Below are 17,811 nucleotides of genomic sequence, written 5' to 3' on the forward strand. Positions count from 1 at the left end.
TTAAATTTTACAATTGTTAAATGTGCTTTAGCTTCTGATTTTTTCCACAGGCATCCCAAATCCTCCGGTTTTGATTGTCTCATGAACATTTCTCATGTGCGAGGTACTTTAAACTCTTCAAAGCCCTTTAATCCTCACAACATCCTGTGAGAGGAGGAGGGCAGGGATAATGATTCCCAATATATACATGAAAGAAACAGATGCCCCAAACGTCTCACTAGTGCCCAGGGTCATCCAGCAAGGTGATGACATAGCCGAGGCCCCGTGTCTCCTGAGTCCTCCCCCTCCTCCACGCATGACAGCCCATGGCTCTTTTCTGGCATTTGCCCTTTAAAAGGAGAAGCTTCGCACAAAATCAATCAGTGACTACAGACCCCTCCAGGAAGTGCGAACGGTGGAATCTGATTTAGCGATGAAATTCCAGAGGTAGAAGTTGTGCTTTGTCTCCAGTAGGTCAATTTATTGAGCAATAGCTGTGCTGAAAGAATAAATGGTGTGTGCGAATGTGCAGATGTTTACAGAAATGAAAGCGCGAACGAGCAGCTCGGGCAGACGTAATGGGCGGAACGGACAGTCTCCACAGAAGGGACACTGCGGTGTGAAGCTAGACCTGGGGACATGCGGGGATCCTGCAGAGGTAGGCCAGGGTACCACAGGCACCCCAGGAGTCAGCTGTTCAAACAGAACTTCTTGCTAAAGGTGGGAGCCCCTCTTCCCAGTGCTAGTGGGAGGGCAGTGAGTTCCATCCAACCCAGCTTTGTCGCATGCGGAATGTCCCCATGTACCTCAAAAGATTGTGATATTATTTTGTATGTGTTTATAGGTTTCCATCCACAGATCCTGACTCGCACCTCCCATAGCCCTTGTTCCAGTGTTTTGTTATGACGTGGGGGCCATTTAGGCCTCAGGAGCAGCCTCAGAATCTCTCTCTCTGACCTTCTCCTGTCCTCCTTCCACTTGCCCAAGGCAGGACTCTAATCTGATTGTGGGCTGAAAGACTCATTCCAAGAGCGGGTCCTGCCCCACACCCTATAGGAAGGAATGCTGCACGAAGAGGCCAAGAAAAGTCTGAGCAGATAGGCCTTGCTGGGTTTAGATCAGGTACTTTTTGTCCAGTCACGTTTCTACACAGTTGTCAATCATGCCTCTGCAATGAAGCCTCCATAAAAACCCACGGGGCTGGGTTCGGAGAGCTTCGGGAGAGCTGAACGCATGGAGGTTCCTCGAGGGTGGCGCCCAGGGAGGGCAGGGAAGCTCTGCGCCCCCTCCCCCATACCTCCCCCTGCACATCTCCTCATCTGTGTCCTTTGTAATATCCTTTATAATAAACTGGTAAGTAAGCGTTTCTCTGAGTTCTGTGAGCAGTTCTAGTAAATTAATCAAAAACAAAGCAGAGGTCATGGGACCTCAGCCTGAAGCTGGTCAGTCAGAAGTTTACAGGCCTGAACTTGTGACTGTGCCTGGGGCGGGGGTAGTCTTGAGGACCGAGCCCTCAACCTGTGGGATCTGACGCCATCTCCAAGCAGACAGTGTCAGAATTGAATTAGAGGACACCCAGCTGATGTCCGTGGCTTGGTGTGTGGGGAAACCCCACGCATTTGGTCACAGAAGTCTTTCTGTGTTGATGATTGTTGTGCTGTGAGAGCAGAGGGAAAAGCGAGGTTTGAGTGCTTTTTCCAAACAAGGAGTCTGCAAGAAAATTCCCAAAAATCAACCTCAAAAGCAAATGAACTTATTTTGCTTTAACTGAAAAAGGGCCATCTGCTCACGGGGGCAGAGTGTCGCAAACGCAAGCAGACATTGTCAAAACCCCTCAGAATCTCACAGTGGGGAAAACTCCCTGCCCGTGCTTTTCTAATGCCCACCTCGCTGAGCTAGTGTGCCTGGGTCCCTCTCTTCCCGTAGGTGCTGTGAAGGTTAGTTTTCTGTGTCGTCTTGGCTAGGCTACATAGTGCCCAGTGTGGTCAAACACCAGTCAAGATGATGCTGTGAGGTAAGTTTTAGGTGGGATTAACATTTAAATCAGTAGAGTCTGTGTAACGCAGATGACCCTCCATAATGTCAGTAGGCCTCATCCAAATCAGTAGAAGGCCTTAAGGGAAAAAGCCGGAGTCCCCCGAGGAAGAGGGATGTCTGCATGCAGGCTGCCTTCGGACCGGAGCTGAACATCAGCTCTCCAGCCTGCCCTGCCGAGTTAGGACCTGCCAACCCCCACAATCCCGTGACCCAATCCCTTAAAATCAATCTCTGTCTCTCTCCGTATCTATTTTTCTATCTATTTTCTATCTCCTGTTGTCTGTTTCTCTGGAGAATCCTGGCTAATATACTTTCTACTTAAACTCTCCGAGTCTGTTCTGAACAATCTATAGAAACAAATGACAGAAAGAATAAACAAAACCCACGGAAAGTCCCTTCAGCCCCTCTCTCACCCTTTGCCCTTACTTATAAGGTCTGCCAAGAAGAAAAAGCATGATAGAACCTTCAATCCTTGTGGCGACTGCTGACAGAGATTCTAATTCAGTCCAGTGACTAGTCAGGCCCTGTGCTAGGCTCCAGGCATCCACACGACATCGTGGAAAGGACCAACAGCTGAGAGAAACTGAAAAGAAGCAAAGAGCCTGACAACTCAGGGCCTTGACTGAGAAATTCCTAAAGAACTCAGGGTCTCCTTCACTGACCTCTAGCAAAACACTTTCAGAGCACACAAGGTAGGAACTGATCTTTGTAACACTGGTAATAAAGGAAGATTTAAAGATTAACTGAAGTTCTGTACCCATCTTGTCCCACAGATGGAAAAGTTCTCCACCTTGTAACTACTCACTTCTGCAGTGTTTCCCATCCTCTGCAAGCCGGAATCCTTCCAAGCACTTGCACATGTATGATTCGCCACTGTTGACACACACATGTTCACAGCCATGGTCTACTGCTTGGCAGACATCTTTCCCTGAAGAGAGCAGAGCAAGTTAAAACAATGTCATCAACATGAATTTTCCATGGACTTCATGTTGGAGGAGCCATCCATCTCAGCCACTCCAGTGCCACTTGAGCTCAGTGACCCACGGGACGGAGAGATAAAACTGAGAACAAAGTTTAGCAGCTCTAATTCAGGCTAACTCTTCAAACTTTCTCACCATCATCATCATCATCATTCATCAGCACCTACTTTAGTGTCTCATAGAAATGCAATCCGTCGTCGTCAGCTTTCTGCATAGTTTCTGGTCTCAGGATGGAAACACTGTTGCTATGATTACTTGGGAGATTAAATCTCAGTTTAGATTAGCGGCACTGAAATCTAATTTTGGCTTTGTCCCTGATATAATACATGACTTATGAGGATCACATAACCTCTTGGAGTCTTAGCTTTGCTGTCTAAAATATGAGCATAATAATTCTAGTTACCCATCTTTTCTTCAAAAAAGTGTCAACACAAGTTGCTCTTTATGAAGTGCTTTGAGAAGCTTGAGAAGATAACCGATAGGGACAGAAATCATTTGCTCAGGGTCACACACTCCCCTTTGATTATGCAGCGATGTGTCTTGCGATTGCCACCAGCAATTCACCCTGCAGCTGCCTGTCCAAGGCAGACTTGTCATGGCCTCATCTAAGAGGCTTTGCCTTCTGGAAGGCAAGAATGGCCTCATCACAAGGTGCCCTCTATAGGGGATTTGTGCTGCCAGAAATAACAACAACACTATTGTAGATAAATAACAGAGGCTCAGAGGAGTCAGGCAACTTTCCTAGCTAATAAATGGAAGAAATAGAATTGACTGAATCTTGGATTTCTGACTGTATGTCTTTCCACTGGAGCACACTGCTAAACCACTTTTTCTTGCCACAGAACATATAAATGAGCAACTTCAATTGTAGCTCTGGCATTGACTTTTTTGTCAGTGCATTTTTTTTTTAACAAACTTTATTTTTTAGGACCATTTTAAATTTACAAAAAAATTGAGAAGATGGTACAGAGAATTCCCAGGTACACCACACCTAGTTTCCCCTATTATTAACATCTTACCATAACTAATGTGTCTACATTTGTTATAATTAATGAACTCATATTGATACATTATTATTAACTAAAGTCTGTAGTTTATTTATTTATTTATTTATTTTTTTGAGACAGAGTCTCACTCTTTTGCCTGGGCTAGAGTGAGTGCCGTGGCGTCAGCCTAGCTCACAGCAACCTCAAACTGCTGGGCTCAAGTGATCCTCCTGCATCAGCCTCCCGGTAGCTGTGACTACAGGCATGCGCCAACATGCCCGGCTAATTTTTTCTATATATTTTTAGTTGTCCAATTAATTTCTTTCTATTTTTAGTAGAGACGGGGTCTCACTCTTGCTCAGGCTGGTCTCAAACTCCTGAGCTCAAACAATCCGCCCACCTCGGCCTTCCAAAGTGCTGGGATTACAGGCGTGAGCCACCGCGCCCGGCCTTGTCTGTAGTTTATTTACATTATTTTTTAACCCAGTGTCCTCCTTCTGTCTCAGGATGCCATCCAGGGTACCACATTACATTTGTGGTAATGACTTGTGTGGCATTGACTTGAGCGTAACTGATCGATACAGAGATCAGGACAGTGGGTTTCGTGCAGTGGTCTGACACGGTAGCATGAGCCAGCTCCAGTAAAAACTTACTTCTGCAGGTTTTTCCATCTTCACGGAGAATATACCCTTCAAAGCACTGGCACACGAAAGAGGTTCCACTGCTTACACAGGAATGTTCACAACTGTGGTCCCCCAAAGCACAAGGGTCCAACTCTGAGAACCAAATTGAAATTAGAGAAACAGAAGAAGAAAATGATTCATACATTAGTGACCTATTGAATTGTAAAAGACATTTCAGACACCTTAAATTAATACGGTGCCTTATCCGACAGTGAACATTTCAGAATAGAAAGCATGTCCGTGAACAAAACTTCCTAATATATACAGAGCACATTAAAATCTAAAAATATAATCATCTCTAAAGGAAAAATGAACAAAAGACATGAAAGGACAATTTACAAAAGGAGAGATATAAATGACCTGTAAATACTAGAAAATACATTTAACTTCATTGGCTAGCACATAAGTATATTATCAACCTATCTCCATATCTACTTACGTACGTATGTATATATCACACTCAGGTAATCCATTCACTGGTTTATTCAGTCAGTCAACAAATACTTCGTGCATCCCTATGATGAGCCAGGCACTGTTTTAGGCTCTGGGGACATAATAATGAATGAAATAAAGTTCCTGCTTTTGTGAAGCTTACCTTTGGCAGTGGGTGTCAGGGGAAGCAGGGGTGGGTGGAAGACAAATAACAGACAAACACATGACATGTTGCGTGGGAAGAGTGCTGTGGAGGGAGAGCGGGATGCAGGGGACACAGTGGCTGCTGGGCTGGGGCAGGGGTGGGGAGGGCTCGTTATTTTACACAGTGAAGTCAGGTAAGGTGACAACAAGCAGAGCCCTGCAGAAAGAAATTGAGTGGCGGTGTCTGTGAAAGAGCAGCACCAGCAAGAAAGAACAGCATGTGCAAATGCAGAGGCAGAAGCACGCTCAGCACCTTTCGGGAAAGGCGAGGAGGCCAGTGCGACCAGAGCAACTTGGAGCCTGGCAGGGGATGTGGCCAGTGAGGTCGGCAGGGGCAGACCACATGGGATTCCCAGGCAGGGGTCAGATCTGAGTAAGAAGGGCAGTCACTGGAGCGTTTTGAGCAGTGGAGCGACACAACCTTTGTTTTTATTTATTTTTAAAAATTTTTTTAATTTTTTTTTTTTGAAACAGGGTCTCACTCTGTCGCCCAAGCTGGAGTACAGTGGCATGACCATAGCTCACTGCAGCCTCCAACTCCTGGGCTCAAGTGATCCCCGTTCCTCAGCCTCCCGAGTAGCTGGGACTACAGGTGTGTGCCACCACGTCCAGCTAATTTTTGTATTTTTTTGTAGAGACAGGGCCTTGCTATGTTGCCCAGGCTGGTCTCAAACTCCTGGCCTCAAGCAATCCTTCTGCCTTAGCCTCCTAAAGTGCTAGGATTACAGGTGTGAGCCACTGTGCCTGGCCGGACTTTGTTTTGAAAGGATTGCTCTGCACAGAGTGGAGCACAGAGAGCTGGAAGCAGCCCTCTGCAAAGATCTTGGGGGCCCAGACCAGGCTGTGAGAAGTGGTTGGACTGTGGCTAGATTTGCTGATGGATTGACACTAAGAATCCATATGATTAGGACAGAAGAGTCACAGATAACTTGAGGTTGCTGGCCTGAGAGAGAGCAATTGAAGGATGGCATTGTCATCTATACAACTGGGTGACTTCTGGGGGACCAGAATATTTGGGACCCTGTGAAAACCAGGCTGCTATTTTAAAAGCTTGTGATTGAGGACAGGTGGGCAGTGACTTTTTATAAGAACCACACAAATTTCTGAGAGTTAACTTAATCCTTTCCGATTGTATAGAATTTCTACAATGGATGTGAATTGAAGTTATTAAATAAAGGCAGCAAAGTACATAATGACCTTTATGATCAGGCACAAACCATACACTTCATTTTCTATAGCATTTTGCAGTATTTCCCTTTGGAGGGGGCATCCTCAGAACCACCTGTGGGTTAGTTAAGGGAGCTGTTGTTATACTCGTTTATCAGCTAGGGAAACTAAGGTTTGGGAAGATTAATGGCTTGCCAAGACCAACTGTTAATAAGAGGAAGAACCAGACTAAAAATGTAATCTTATGACAATAAATCCCATGTTTTTTCTTACTACACTGCATTGCTATATTCTAAAGTAAGCCTTCAAACATGAAGGGAATTTTGCTTGTCTTTCTTTGGGCCAAAGCACTGCCAAAATCTTTAAACAGTGGGAAAATGTTGTTAACTGAAATTATAACTGCAGAAGAGACTGAAAGCAGAGTTGGACCCCCCTGCTTGCCCTGAACATGACTTACTTTTCTGGGCACATTCTCGTCTCATTATTAATGCAGAACATTTCCCAATGGCTTGGGGGGTAGCTCCTCACGTAGCGTAAGAGTGGAAAGTACAATTGAGTGATCCGTAATACAGATGGCTGGCTGGCCGTAGAAAGGAGCTTTTTTCCTCTCACCATGAATTTATAATAGGAATACTCCATTTTCCAAGGCAATAAAATAGATATAGCTCTTTCAGGCCAGCCTTGTCAAGCCATAATCCAGACAGACCCCTCTGAGCACATCTTTCCTTCCTGGAGCATCCCCTGGGCCCCGTGCTGGTCCCTTAGTTTCAACTCAGGCTTTTATCTTGAAGGGGCTTGAGCATCTCCCCGACACAGACCCCGGGGCCACTATCCCCCTAGGCTTTCCTGGGCCCTGGGTGCTGCTCTGCTCCGTCAAGGGGCTGCTGAGCGGGAAGCCATGTGCCCACGGCAGCGTGTCTTTGCCCTTGGCTGCAGGCCAGCCCAGGAGCTCCCAGCCCAGTGTCTCAGCTCTTCTGGGCTTTCACGTTAGTAGCTGTTTGGAATGTTTGTTGTGTGCATGCTTTAAAAGCATGTGGAGAATTTTCACTTTTAACCTTTCTCCTCCTTATCCCTTCAGAGCATCTGATCAAGAGAGAGTAGAGTAGGAATAGATAAATTCTTAATCTCAGAGGATCATCAGAATTTCCTGCAGAGATGAAACAGGCACACAGTCCAAAAGCCAAACATACTAAAGGGCGTGCTTTCTCTACGGAGGAGTATCTGGCAGTGTCTACCAACGTTACAAAATGTACCTTTGACCCAGCAGCTTCCCTTCTGAAACTCTCTCCTACAGAAACCCTTGCACCATATGAAAAGATATACTTTCAAGTTATTCACTGCACATTGTTTGTAATAGTGGAAAGTGGGAAACGACCCAAGTGTCCAACAACAGGAGACTGGCTGAATAAATATTCCATGCAATGAAGCATTATGCAGCTATAAAAATAATGAGGAATTCCTCTGTGTAGTGATATGAAGGCATCTCCAGGAAATATCATTGTGTGGGGAAAAAAAGTATAGAATGGGATATTATAGTACACCATTTTTTATGTATATAAGAAAGGGGAGAAAATAAAAATATATGTTTGTATTTACTTTTATTCACATAAAGAAGCACTGGAAGGTTTAACAAACTAGTAAGAATGGAGGCCAGGTGTGGTGGCTCACGCCTATAATCCCAGCACTTTGGGAGGCCAAGGTGGGAAGATTGTTTGAGGCCAGGAGTTCGAGACCAGCCTGGGGAACATAGCGAGACCCCTGCACCCCCTCAGCCCCGCCCCTGGCCACCATCTCTACAAAAAATTAAAAAATTAGCCAGGCGTGGTGGGGCGCATCTGTTGTCCTAGCTACTCAGGAGGCTGAGGCAGAAGGGTTTCTTGAGCCCAGGAGTTTGAGGCTGCAGTGAGCTATGAACGGACACTGCACTCCAGCCTGGGTGACATAGTGTGACCCTGTCTCTTAAAAAAAAAAAATTAAAAAGTAAGAATGGTATATTAGCTGTCTATTGCTGTGTGACAAGTTACCCTCAAATTTAGCACCTTAAAACAGCAAACATTTATTATCTCACAGTTTCTGACGGTTTGGAATCTGGGAGTGGCTTAGCCGGGTAGTTCTGGTTCAGGGTCTCTCGTGAGGCTGTGGTCATCCCAAGGCTCAGGAGGACCAGGAGAATCTGCTTCCAGCCTCACGCGTGTATTTGTTGGCAGGCCTGATTCTCCCCGGCTGTTGGCCGGAGGCTTTGGTTCCTCACCCTGCAGGCCTTTCCACAAAGCTGCTCACGACAGGGCTTCCCAATGCATTATAAATGTTATTGCAACGGATCCTCTTCTGCATGTAGTCTTACATACAATGTGAAGGTCTATCTGAACAATATACATCCAGAGGCGGAATTGCCTAGGTCAAGGGTAGAACATTTAAAAGCTGATAAGTATTTCCAAATCATCCTCCAAAGAGGTGATTTCAATCTCTACTTTCACCAACAGTGTAAGGCAGGCTCTGTTTCTGTTTCTGATTCAGGAGGTCTGGGTGCTGCCTGGGCCTCTGGATTTTTTCAAAGCTGCATAGATGATTCTGATGAACCACCAGGGGTGAGATGTTGGCAGTGGACATAATGCCTGGCACCTAACAGACCCCCAGGAAAGGCCTGTTGAACAAAAGGAAACATTTCCTCAGTTTTCCACCCCGAAAATTGAGGGTAATTAGCTCCACCTCACAGTTTTGTACAGATGTTTTAAATGAGAGCCCCGTGGGGTGTGGATGCTGGCAGTCAGCGGGGCTCCTCACTCTCTCCCACACACCAGTCTTGCAGAATGCACAATTCACATTTGTTCAGCCAAATGTCCAGTTTCCGTATGTCAGGGATGTTGTGGGTCACTTATAAATTCAATGAACCACACATGGGAAGTTAGAGAACACCAAAGGTGGACAGCAGTTAACTTCCTGACCATAGGCTCTAGCTGCTTTCTTTCCACCAAGTCTGGAAACCAATTTGGAGTCAGCCTCTCCCCAGGACCAAAGATACTCCCTCATAGGAAAGTGCTTCGGAGGTCCCTTAACAGGCGAAGAGAGCCACCATCCCCGACTCACTACCATGAGGTGCCTTCAGCCTGGGGGACGATGGTGGGCACCACAACTAGGAGGTCATTCATCCAGCAAGTGTTCATAGAGCACATATCTGTGCCAGCTACTGTCCTTATTTGGGGCTAGAAGGGACCTTGGAGATGAACTAGTCTAATCCCTTCATTTAGAGATGAGAAAACTGGGAAAACTGATGGTCAGGGAGGGAAAGTGACTTTCCCAAGATCCCCAACCTGCAGAGGTGACAGTCTTAGCTGTCCTGGGGGCAGAGGTGAGACTAGATCCAAATCCATCACCTCTGTGTCTTCTGGTTCAGTTGCACATCCATGAGTCATCCGAGCTCAACAGGGTGGGCTGACAGCTTGGTAGGTTCTCAGAAGACAAACTGAAATAGTTTTCTCGAGGGAGGCTGGCCTCCAGAAAGTTCCCTGGAACCCCACAGGCTGTGGATGATGTGTTTTGGCAGCTGCCTCAGGCTTGTCTCTCACCAGCCTCCCTCTCGCACCCAGGACCCTGAACTCCCTGTGGTTCACGCTCTGGCCCCTGGGCCTGCACGTGCTATTTCCAAAGCCTTAGAAGCTCTTCCCCTCCATCTCTGGCCAGCTCACTCTGCTCGCTCTTCAGGTGTTGGACCAAGCATCTCTTTCTCTAGCCCAGGGGAGGCTCCGCGGCACCCCTCCTTCCCCCAGCTCGAGTCTCATCGCAAGGAATGGAACATCCATCTTTTATAGCCTTCTTCCCTGAGAAACTTTAAACTCCGTCAAGGCACAAATTGAATCTGTGTCAACCCTAGGGGTCCCCAGCACCCTGTACTGCAGGGACACAGTGAATACCTATACAGAAAAAGAATAAATGGACCAAGAGCTTAAGGAAGTACCGAGACTAGAACCCAGAGAGGAGAGAGAGACAGACTTGATTAGGAGCCATCACTTAAATGAAATGAGAGGGCTCATGAGAAAGCTCCACGTTCACACATGAGCAAGCAGGTCCGCACATTTAGTTAAATCTTCACCGGGAGTGAGATTTGCAATTTGCGATCAGGATGATTAGAAGTTTCAGGATGTAGCACAGGTTTTTAGGGTCCATGTCTAGCAGCCACACACATCTGGATTATGCATCTGGTGAGTCACCTATGTCTGCGGTGCAGTTCTGGGGTAAAGTGTTCCACGGACTCGCACCTCTGCAGCGATCACAGACGGCAATCCTGTGTCTGGGGCCCCGTGTAAGAGGTTATTAAAACCAACCCCGACCCCAGAGGGAGAAAGCCACAGCACCCATCTGCCAAAAGGGTAACCAACGGCTGACAGATAGAATTACACCATTTCCTGACTTTTCTTATAATGAAACTAGGAGTGGCCAGTCCTTTGCTAACTCTATATAGGCTTTTTCTCAGACAAACCCAGAAGCAGCCGAACTGAGATGTACTTTTCAAGGGCATTTCACTCTGGGCTGGAGATCCTGAAGTCAGGGGACTTGGGTTCCAGTCCTGGCTCTGCCACTGATGCCCCAGGGCCAGCTTGGAGGCACTGGTTTCTTCCCTGCGTCTGTTTCCCACTGAAGAAAGGGGAAAAGCTAAGCTTCCTTCTGTCGCAGCAAGACTTTAATGGCACGACAAGAGTGTGAGAGTGGTCCTCTCCCCTTACTCTCTGCTATGGACTGAATTGTGTCCCCCCAAATTCATATGCTGATGCCCCAACCCCTGATGTGATGATATTTGGAGTTGAGGTCTCTGGGAAGTAACGAGGTTTAGATGAGGTCATGAGGGTTGCACCCCGATCCAATAGGATTTGTGCCCTTATAGGAAGAGACACCAGACAGCTTGCTCGCACTCTTGTGCTCTCTCACGCCTCGCCCTCTCCCATGCGAGGACAACAGCCAGATGCTGGCCATCTGCAAGCCAGGAAGAGGCCCCTCGCCAAAACCTGGCCATGCCGGCGCCCTGGTGCCAGACCTCTGGCCTCCAAAACTGTGAGAAATAAATTTCTGTGGTTAAGAAACAACACCCAGTCCATGTTATTTTGTTATGGCAGCCCAAGCAGACTAAGACATTCCCTTAGCCTTGCTCAGGGCTGCTTCAGCCCTGGGAGGCCAAGCTCAGGGCCTCGGGCCTGGACAGGCCTTCTCAGATCCACTGTGGGAGCTGGACTAGAAGTATCCCCAACCAGGACTCCCCAGTACCCCATGGCTTGTGGCTCAGATCCCTGTTAGTGTCCCCTATGTGCAGAGGGAGGGTCTCCCCTAGGACTGCCCTTGGACTCCTGAATCCAACTGCCTTCCAGGGTGGTGTGTCTCTGGGGTCCCTCCAAAGAGGGTAGGGCTGGCCCTGGGAGATGGGTGTCCAGGAGGCATCATGGAGCTACCCTAGGCCTCCCTTCATGCAGGGGCGCCTGATGGTGGGAGGTAAGACCCTAACCAGAGTACCTTAGGGGTTTACGGCCCTCTACAAGTTCACAAAGCACTTTGATGAAAGTCTGTTCCTGCGCCAGATGGTGACCCTCAGAGGACGGCAGGAGTGACCATTCTGTTTACAGATGAGCAGTCAGACTCAGAGAGGGTCAATTTTCTTGCCCAGTGTAGAAGTCACAAGATTTAAACCCAGTCTTTGGGCCCCAGTTCAATACTCTTTCTACCCTGCCACATTGTTCCTTGGATCTGTGCAGAGACAGGGTGAGGCTGGGCAGGACAGCACTGCAGGGAGGTCCCAACGGAGCCTGATGCGGGAGAGACACCAGTGGGTGCGGGGAGGAAGTTCCCCATGGGGGGTGACATCTGGGTGGGCTGGGTTTCCAATGGCAGAGGCGGGTAGAGGATGTCCCCAAGCAGAGACAGGACAAGCTGGAAGCTGCAGGACCTGCTCAGAGAATAGGGAACTCACCACTTTGGCTGAAGAACAGGAGCCTTCAGGAAAGACCTGGGGTAGGGCTAAAGAGGTGGAGGAGAGAGGTCTTCACACTGCCAAATCGTGGAGTGAGACGGTAATTTATTCTGGGAGGCAAGGGAGAACCACTAAAGGTTATTGAGCAGGGAGCCGACCTTGTGCCAGGAGCCATGGGGTAAAAAGACAGGTGGTCTTGGTCCATTCACTCTCCCACTCATTTTATTTTGGCCTCCGACCTCTGACCTCTGACCTTCAGGAGCTCGCAGGCCAGTGGGCTGTGTGCTCCATGCACATCTGGCCTGTGGAGTCTTTCTTGGGGTTGGGATGCCCTTGTACAAGCTCTATCTCAGGGAAACTTCTAGAGAGAGGAGGAGGCCTCTCAGCTGCAGCTGGTAGAAGAGACCACCCATTTCCTCCCCACCCCCAGTCTGTGCATCTAACTGCCCCAGCAAGGGGGCTCCTACGGAGAATCCCCGCAATCGGTGCTTGGAGGGGAAGGGGCTGAGAGGAAGTGGGCATCACTCCAGAGGCCAGAGAGCCCCAGGAGCCCGTAATATCTTGTTATGAGGACAACAGTGCCCACTTTATCCCAGCACCCCAGGAACCTGGGCCTGGTCTCCACACTTCAGAGAACTTTCCAGAAGGTGAGCAGATACCACTCCCCCTACACTATCAAGGCTGTAAGTGGATGCTGCCTTTATAAAGGGCCAAGGATACCCTCATCTGCTGAGCCAGGCCTGGCTGGCCCCCAGCAGGCTTTGCCGAAAAGGTGCAGTCACGTCATCTGGTTCTTGGTCATCTGGCACAGAGCTGGGGAACACACATCCCAACCCCCTGTTAGTTGTGGCCGCACCGAAAACCGAGCCCGTTATTACAGGATGGGGCAGTGAGACTGAATCATTCCAGAACAGACAGAAAGTCTTCAATTAGGGGAATAGCTTAAGGCATTTGTATCAGCTAGTGGGTAAAATGTGACTCTCATGCACTGTTCCCGAGGACAATTCTACCCATCTGATTACCTCACAAGCTCTCACATAGACATAACCATACATAAACAACAAAACTCACTATCAATTGCATCGTGGGACATTTACTCATGTAGATGGTGTCACTGTGCCATTAGTCAGAAACACACTTTAAATGAGAAAACGGGCAGCATTTAAAAGTGGCAAAGGCATAACCCAGATGTGGACCAGGGCGGGGGAAGGGGGCGGGCATAAGATTAGAAAGAGAAGGGGCTGCATGTGTTTGGAAGGGCCCATGAGAATTTCTTAGAGGTCCTGCACCCCTCGTATAGTCAGTTCTTGATCGTCCCAGTGAAGAGGTGACAAAGAAAGGGCACAAATACTGCAAGATGACGGAGAATTAAAACAAACCAACAAAATCCCTTGCAGCCGGCTCTGGCATGCAGTCAAATGCAGATGCAACTCGACACACCCGCCCTCTTTCTGCACCCCCAGTGCGCAGCGCCTCCCCGAGCTGGCTGGCATCTGTCTAGAGGCAGCTGGGCAGGGAGCCACAAGCAAGCATGACATGGATAACCCATTTGCCGAGATTCAAGAATCTGTCCCAAACCGGGGAAATATTTTCTCACGGGCAGCGTCGTTAGAGAGGCGCGCCCAGCTGTGCAGTTGGCTCATCTGCCCATGTGAATGGATGATATAAAGAGGGGGATAAAGGTGTCCACGGTTTTATCAGTGGTTGGGGAATCTGGCCCTATAGCCAGAAAGAGCAGCAGGATGCAGAAGGTAAATTATGGTCCTTTTCTTCCATTTCTGATCCCTTCTCTCAAAATGACTAGTTTTCAAGTCTTTATCCTGGTCCACTTAGAACCAGATTGCAGGGCAACAAAGCTGCGTTCTTCTGCGAAAGAGAGAAGGAGGTCTGGGAGCAGTTTTTTTTTGTTTTTTTTTTTTCTTAAATTAATGGAGGCAGGAGTGGAGACCAGCTGCAAGGAAATACGTACCAGAAAATATTGCTGCCAGCCTCACCATGTGCTGTCAGGCCATCTGGATCAGGGAGGGGGCAGAGTTTTCTCAGGAACCTCGCCTCCTCCCAGAACTGACTTTGGAACCACACAGAGCAGAGTTCAAACCCAGCACTTCATAGCTGATAACCTGAGGCTCTTCAGTTAATCTGAGCCACAGTTTCCTCATCTGTAGTCGGAACATGATAGCATGCGTGCTTAGCACGGCGCCAGGCATGCGGCCGGCAGTCAGCGAGGGGTCTGCATTGCTGTTATTCACATGCAATGCCGGCTGGCTGGGGTAGAGCAGAGAGGGCTAAGAACTAGGGCTCTGTCCAGCTTCAGAACGAGGGGAAGGCAGACTGTGGGAATAGCAAAAAGCCATTTCAGGGAGTTGGGGAAGGAAGCTTGGGGACAGGGGAGAAACAGCCACCAGGGCTCAAATGGCAAGTGATGCAGTCACACACATCCACGAGGGAAAGGGAAGCGTGGAGAGAGGACATGCGAGCATGTGGATGTCAGCAGCACACCCACACTCACGCCCACGGAACGCCTGGGCCACCTCCTGCTTGTCCCAGGACCTCAAACACTCACTCGCACATGTCTTCCCATCGCTGCGGAGCACGTGTCCCTCGGGACATTGACAGGCAAAGGATCTGTCCGTGTTGACACAGGAGTATTCACATCCGTGGTCGCTCAGCAGGCAATAATCCACCCCTGCAAAACCGAAACCCAGGTGGTCCCCACAGCCTCCGTCAGCGAGGCCTCTGGGCTATGAAGAGAATCAAGTGACTGTCATGCTTACCACTGCCACCACACCCAGGCATGCAGTTCCCAGCTGACATCCCCACAGTCTCCCCAGAGCAGAGAAAAGGGCAGAGGGGAGGGGCCCACACACGAACTGTGTCCCCTGCAGTCGCCACCCTGGTTCCACTCCCGGTGCAAACATTTCCCTACAGGAGGAGTGAGGAGGAGGGACTCACGGGAGCAGGTCTTGAGGTCCTCATTGATGAGGAAGCCTTCTGAGCACTGGCAGACGAAGGACTCCTCCGTGTTCAGGCACAGCTGCTCACAGCCATGGTCCTGCTGCGCACAGTGGTCTACCCCTGCGTTTGTCACACACAGGAAGACACAGAGGAGCCGAGGGGGCAACACTCCATCAGCAACCCGGATTGAAAAACAAAACCTTCCGGGAGGCACGAGGAGCCACGGGGAAGGTTTCATTCTGCTCCATGCCATCGGCCTCTCTGGAAAACCAGCCTTGCTTATTTGCTGGTCTTCCCATTTCTTTAAAGAGTAAACACAGACACCTCCAACGTCTAAGGAACGCTATTGATGACAGCGGCACTTGGTGCCAGGGCCGGGGCACGCAGAATCTGCAATCTCAGGGCAACACTGAGAGCAGGTGCGATTCCCATTTCACACACAGGAAAGCGGGGCACAGGGAAGGTCAAGGTGCTTGCCCAAAGCCACGCAGCTGACAGAGCAGTGCTCAAGAAAGAGGGTCTGGCACCAAACCACGTGGGCTCAAATCACATTTCCGCCACTTCCTAGCTACAGATGCTGGGCAGTCCTGGGGCCTCTCTGCGCCGTTTCCTGACTTGAGAAAGGGGGATGATGATGGCTGCTTTCTTACAGGAATGTGGTGACAGTAACAGGGGTTGACCCACGCAAAGCCCTCAGAACAGCAGCTGGCATACCGCAACCGCTTAATGAATACTTACTATTATTACCAAGTAGTGCTGAGTAAGGATTAATTGTATAGTTTCACTTCTAACTGAAAATGAAAAAGAAAAAGTGATTTTTTTCTTTACCCCCGAATCAGGACATCCAGATTCAGAAAACATGAATGGGCGCTGAATGCCATCCTGGCACCGAATGCCACGTGGCTGACCCCTGGGCAGTGAGCACTGAAGGCAGTGAACACACAGCTGCTTGAATGGCGCCCACAGCCCAGCAGGCTGCCTCCCACATTTCCTGGTTGGAGAAAATGCACGCCCAGAGGCTGGACAGACACTGGAGGCCTTGTGCAGGGCCACCAAGTGGCCTGGGACCACTGCCTTCTGGAACATCCCACTGGTAGATGCACTTACTGCAAACACTTGCAGGATCTTGGGAGCCACATGCCTGTGTTCACATCCTGGTTCTGCCATTTACTAGTCACAGGACCCTGAGAAAGTGACTTAATCTTTTTGTGCCCAGCTTCCCCATCTTCAAACAGGGACAAGAATGGAGATGCCGCACAGGGCTGTTGTTAGGACAAAGAGAGTCAGTGCATGGGAAGTGCTTGCAGCAGTGCCTGCAGAGTGAGCGCATTACGGCCTGGGGCTCCCTGAGCCCTCAGGGGGAGCAGAAGACCACGGCTTTTTCCAGGAACTCCTAGACAGAGATGGCTTGGTTTATGATTTCTTAGAGTTGACTAGATCCCAGAGAGAAAGGAGGGCCCCGGCCTCTTGTGGCTGGTCCTCTGAGCATTTCTAGGCTTCTAGGCACACTGGGAAAGAGAGGCAGGCAAGCGTGTCCCCTGCTGGCCTGGGTGGGTTCAACCAGGTTTCCCCCAGCCTGCCTCAGGAGACCTGCCAGGGCCATCAGCAGGCAGCCCCCACACTCCTGCAAAAGGCAGGGTGTGCACAAATCCATCGTCACCAGGGTGTGTCCTTGTTGCATGGAAGACCTCCTGTTCTCCACTGGCTTTTTGTGAGGACTCAGAGACACCCAGAGGCAAATGTACAGCAGGCTCTGGCTTTTGCACCAAACTTCTGGTTCAAAAGCCCTCTGGCCTCTGAGATCAGGGCTTAGAAAGCCTAAGGAGGCATTCTGCCCCTCTGAAGACGTTTTCCCAGGAAGGGGAACACGTTTCCCTGGGGGCTGCTCTGGAACTCCTACTTCATCTGTGAAACTTCCCTGCTGGCAGTTTAGGGCCCAAATGCTCAACAGCTGCACTGTTCTCCCTCACAATCTATCTCTGTCTCCAAAGCGGAGCAGATGTGGGGCTTGCTGGGTGGAAGCCTCACAAAGGGCCCCTTCTGCGCTGGCCATGTCATGGAGTCCCTCTCCCAGTGTGCCAGGGGTGCAGGATACACCGCAGCGCTCATGGCTCCTGCCCTGCTGGCTGGGACCAGTGGAGACTGTGCCTCATAAAACACAATGGAACCGCCCAGCTGGCAGAGCCTGCAAGTTCCCATGCGTTTACATCACCAAGTGGACCTTTGCTATGGCTCCGATACAAGAAAATTAAGAAAAGCCTTCACAGAAGGTCCCACATTTCTCAGCTCTGCCCTCAGATCAGCCTGTGTAGCACATTGCTTTCTGAGGTCTGTCCCTTCTGGCCTCTTGTCCTAGCCTGGAACCGGGACTCCGGCCACTCTCACAGGCTCCATGATAGGAACTGTTCTCTTTTTTTTTTTTTTTTTTTAATAGT

The 17,811-nt window shown here is 49.3% G+C and overlaps 1 protein-coding gene across 2 annotated transcripts in view; it reads right to left on the reverse strand.

The window, feature by feature from the left end:
• Window positions 1-17,811, reverse strand: part of MATN2 (matrilin 2) — a 133,329-nt gene that overhangs the window by 12,736 nt on the left and 102,782 nt on the right. For both annotated transcript variants that reach the window (XM_012643621.1, XM_012643620.1), the window contains exons 9-12: window positions 15,374-15,496; window positions 14,985-15,107; window positions 4,636-4,758; window positions 2,822-2,944 (exon numbers count right to left, since the gene is read on the reverse strand). In XM_012643621.1, the coding sequence (XP_012499075.1) occupies window positions 2,822-2,944; window positions 4,636-4,758; window positions 14,985-15,107; window positions 15,374-15,496 (492 nt within the window). The remainder of the gene's footprint in view (window positions 1-2,821; window positions 2,945-4,635; window positions 4,759-14,984; window positions 15,108-15,373; window positions 15,497-17,811) is intronic.

This window comes from Propithecus coquereli, unplaced genomic scaffold, assembly GCF_000956105.1.
Source record: "Propithecus coquereli isolate 6110/MARCELLA unplaced genomic scaffold, Pcoq_1.0 Scaffold2, whole genome shotgun sequence".
Taxonomy (NCBI): domain Eukaryota; kingdom Metazoa; phylum Chordata; class Mammalia; order Primates; family Indriidae; genus Propithecus; species Propithecus coquereli.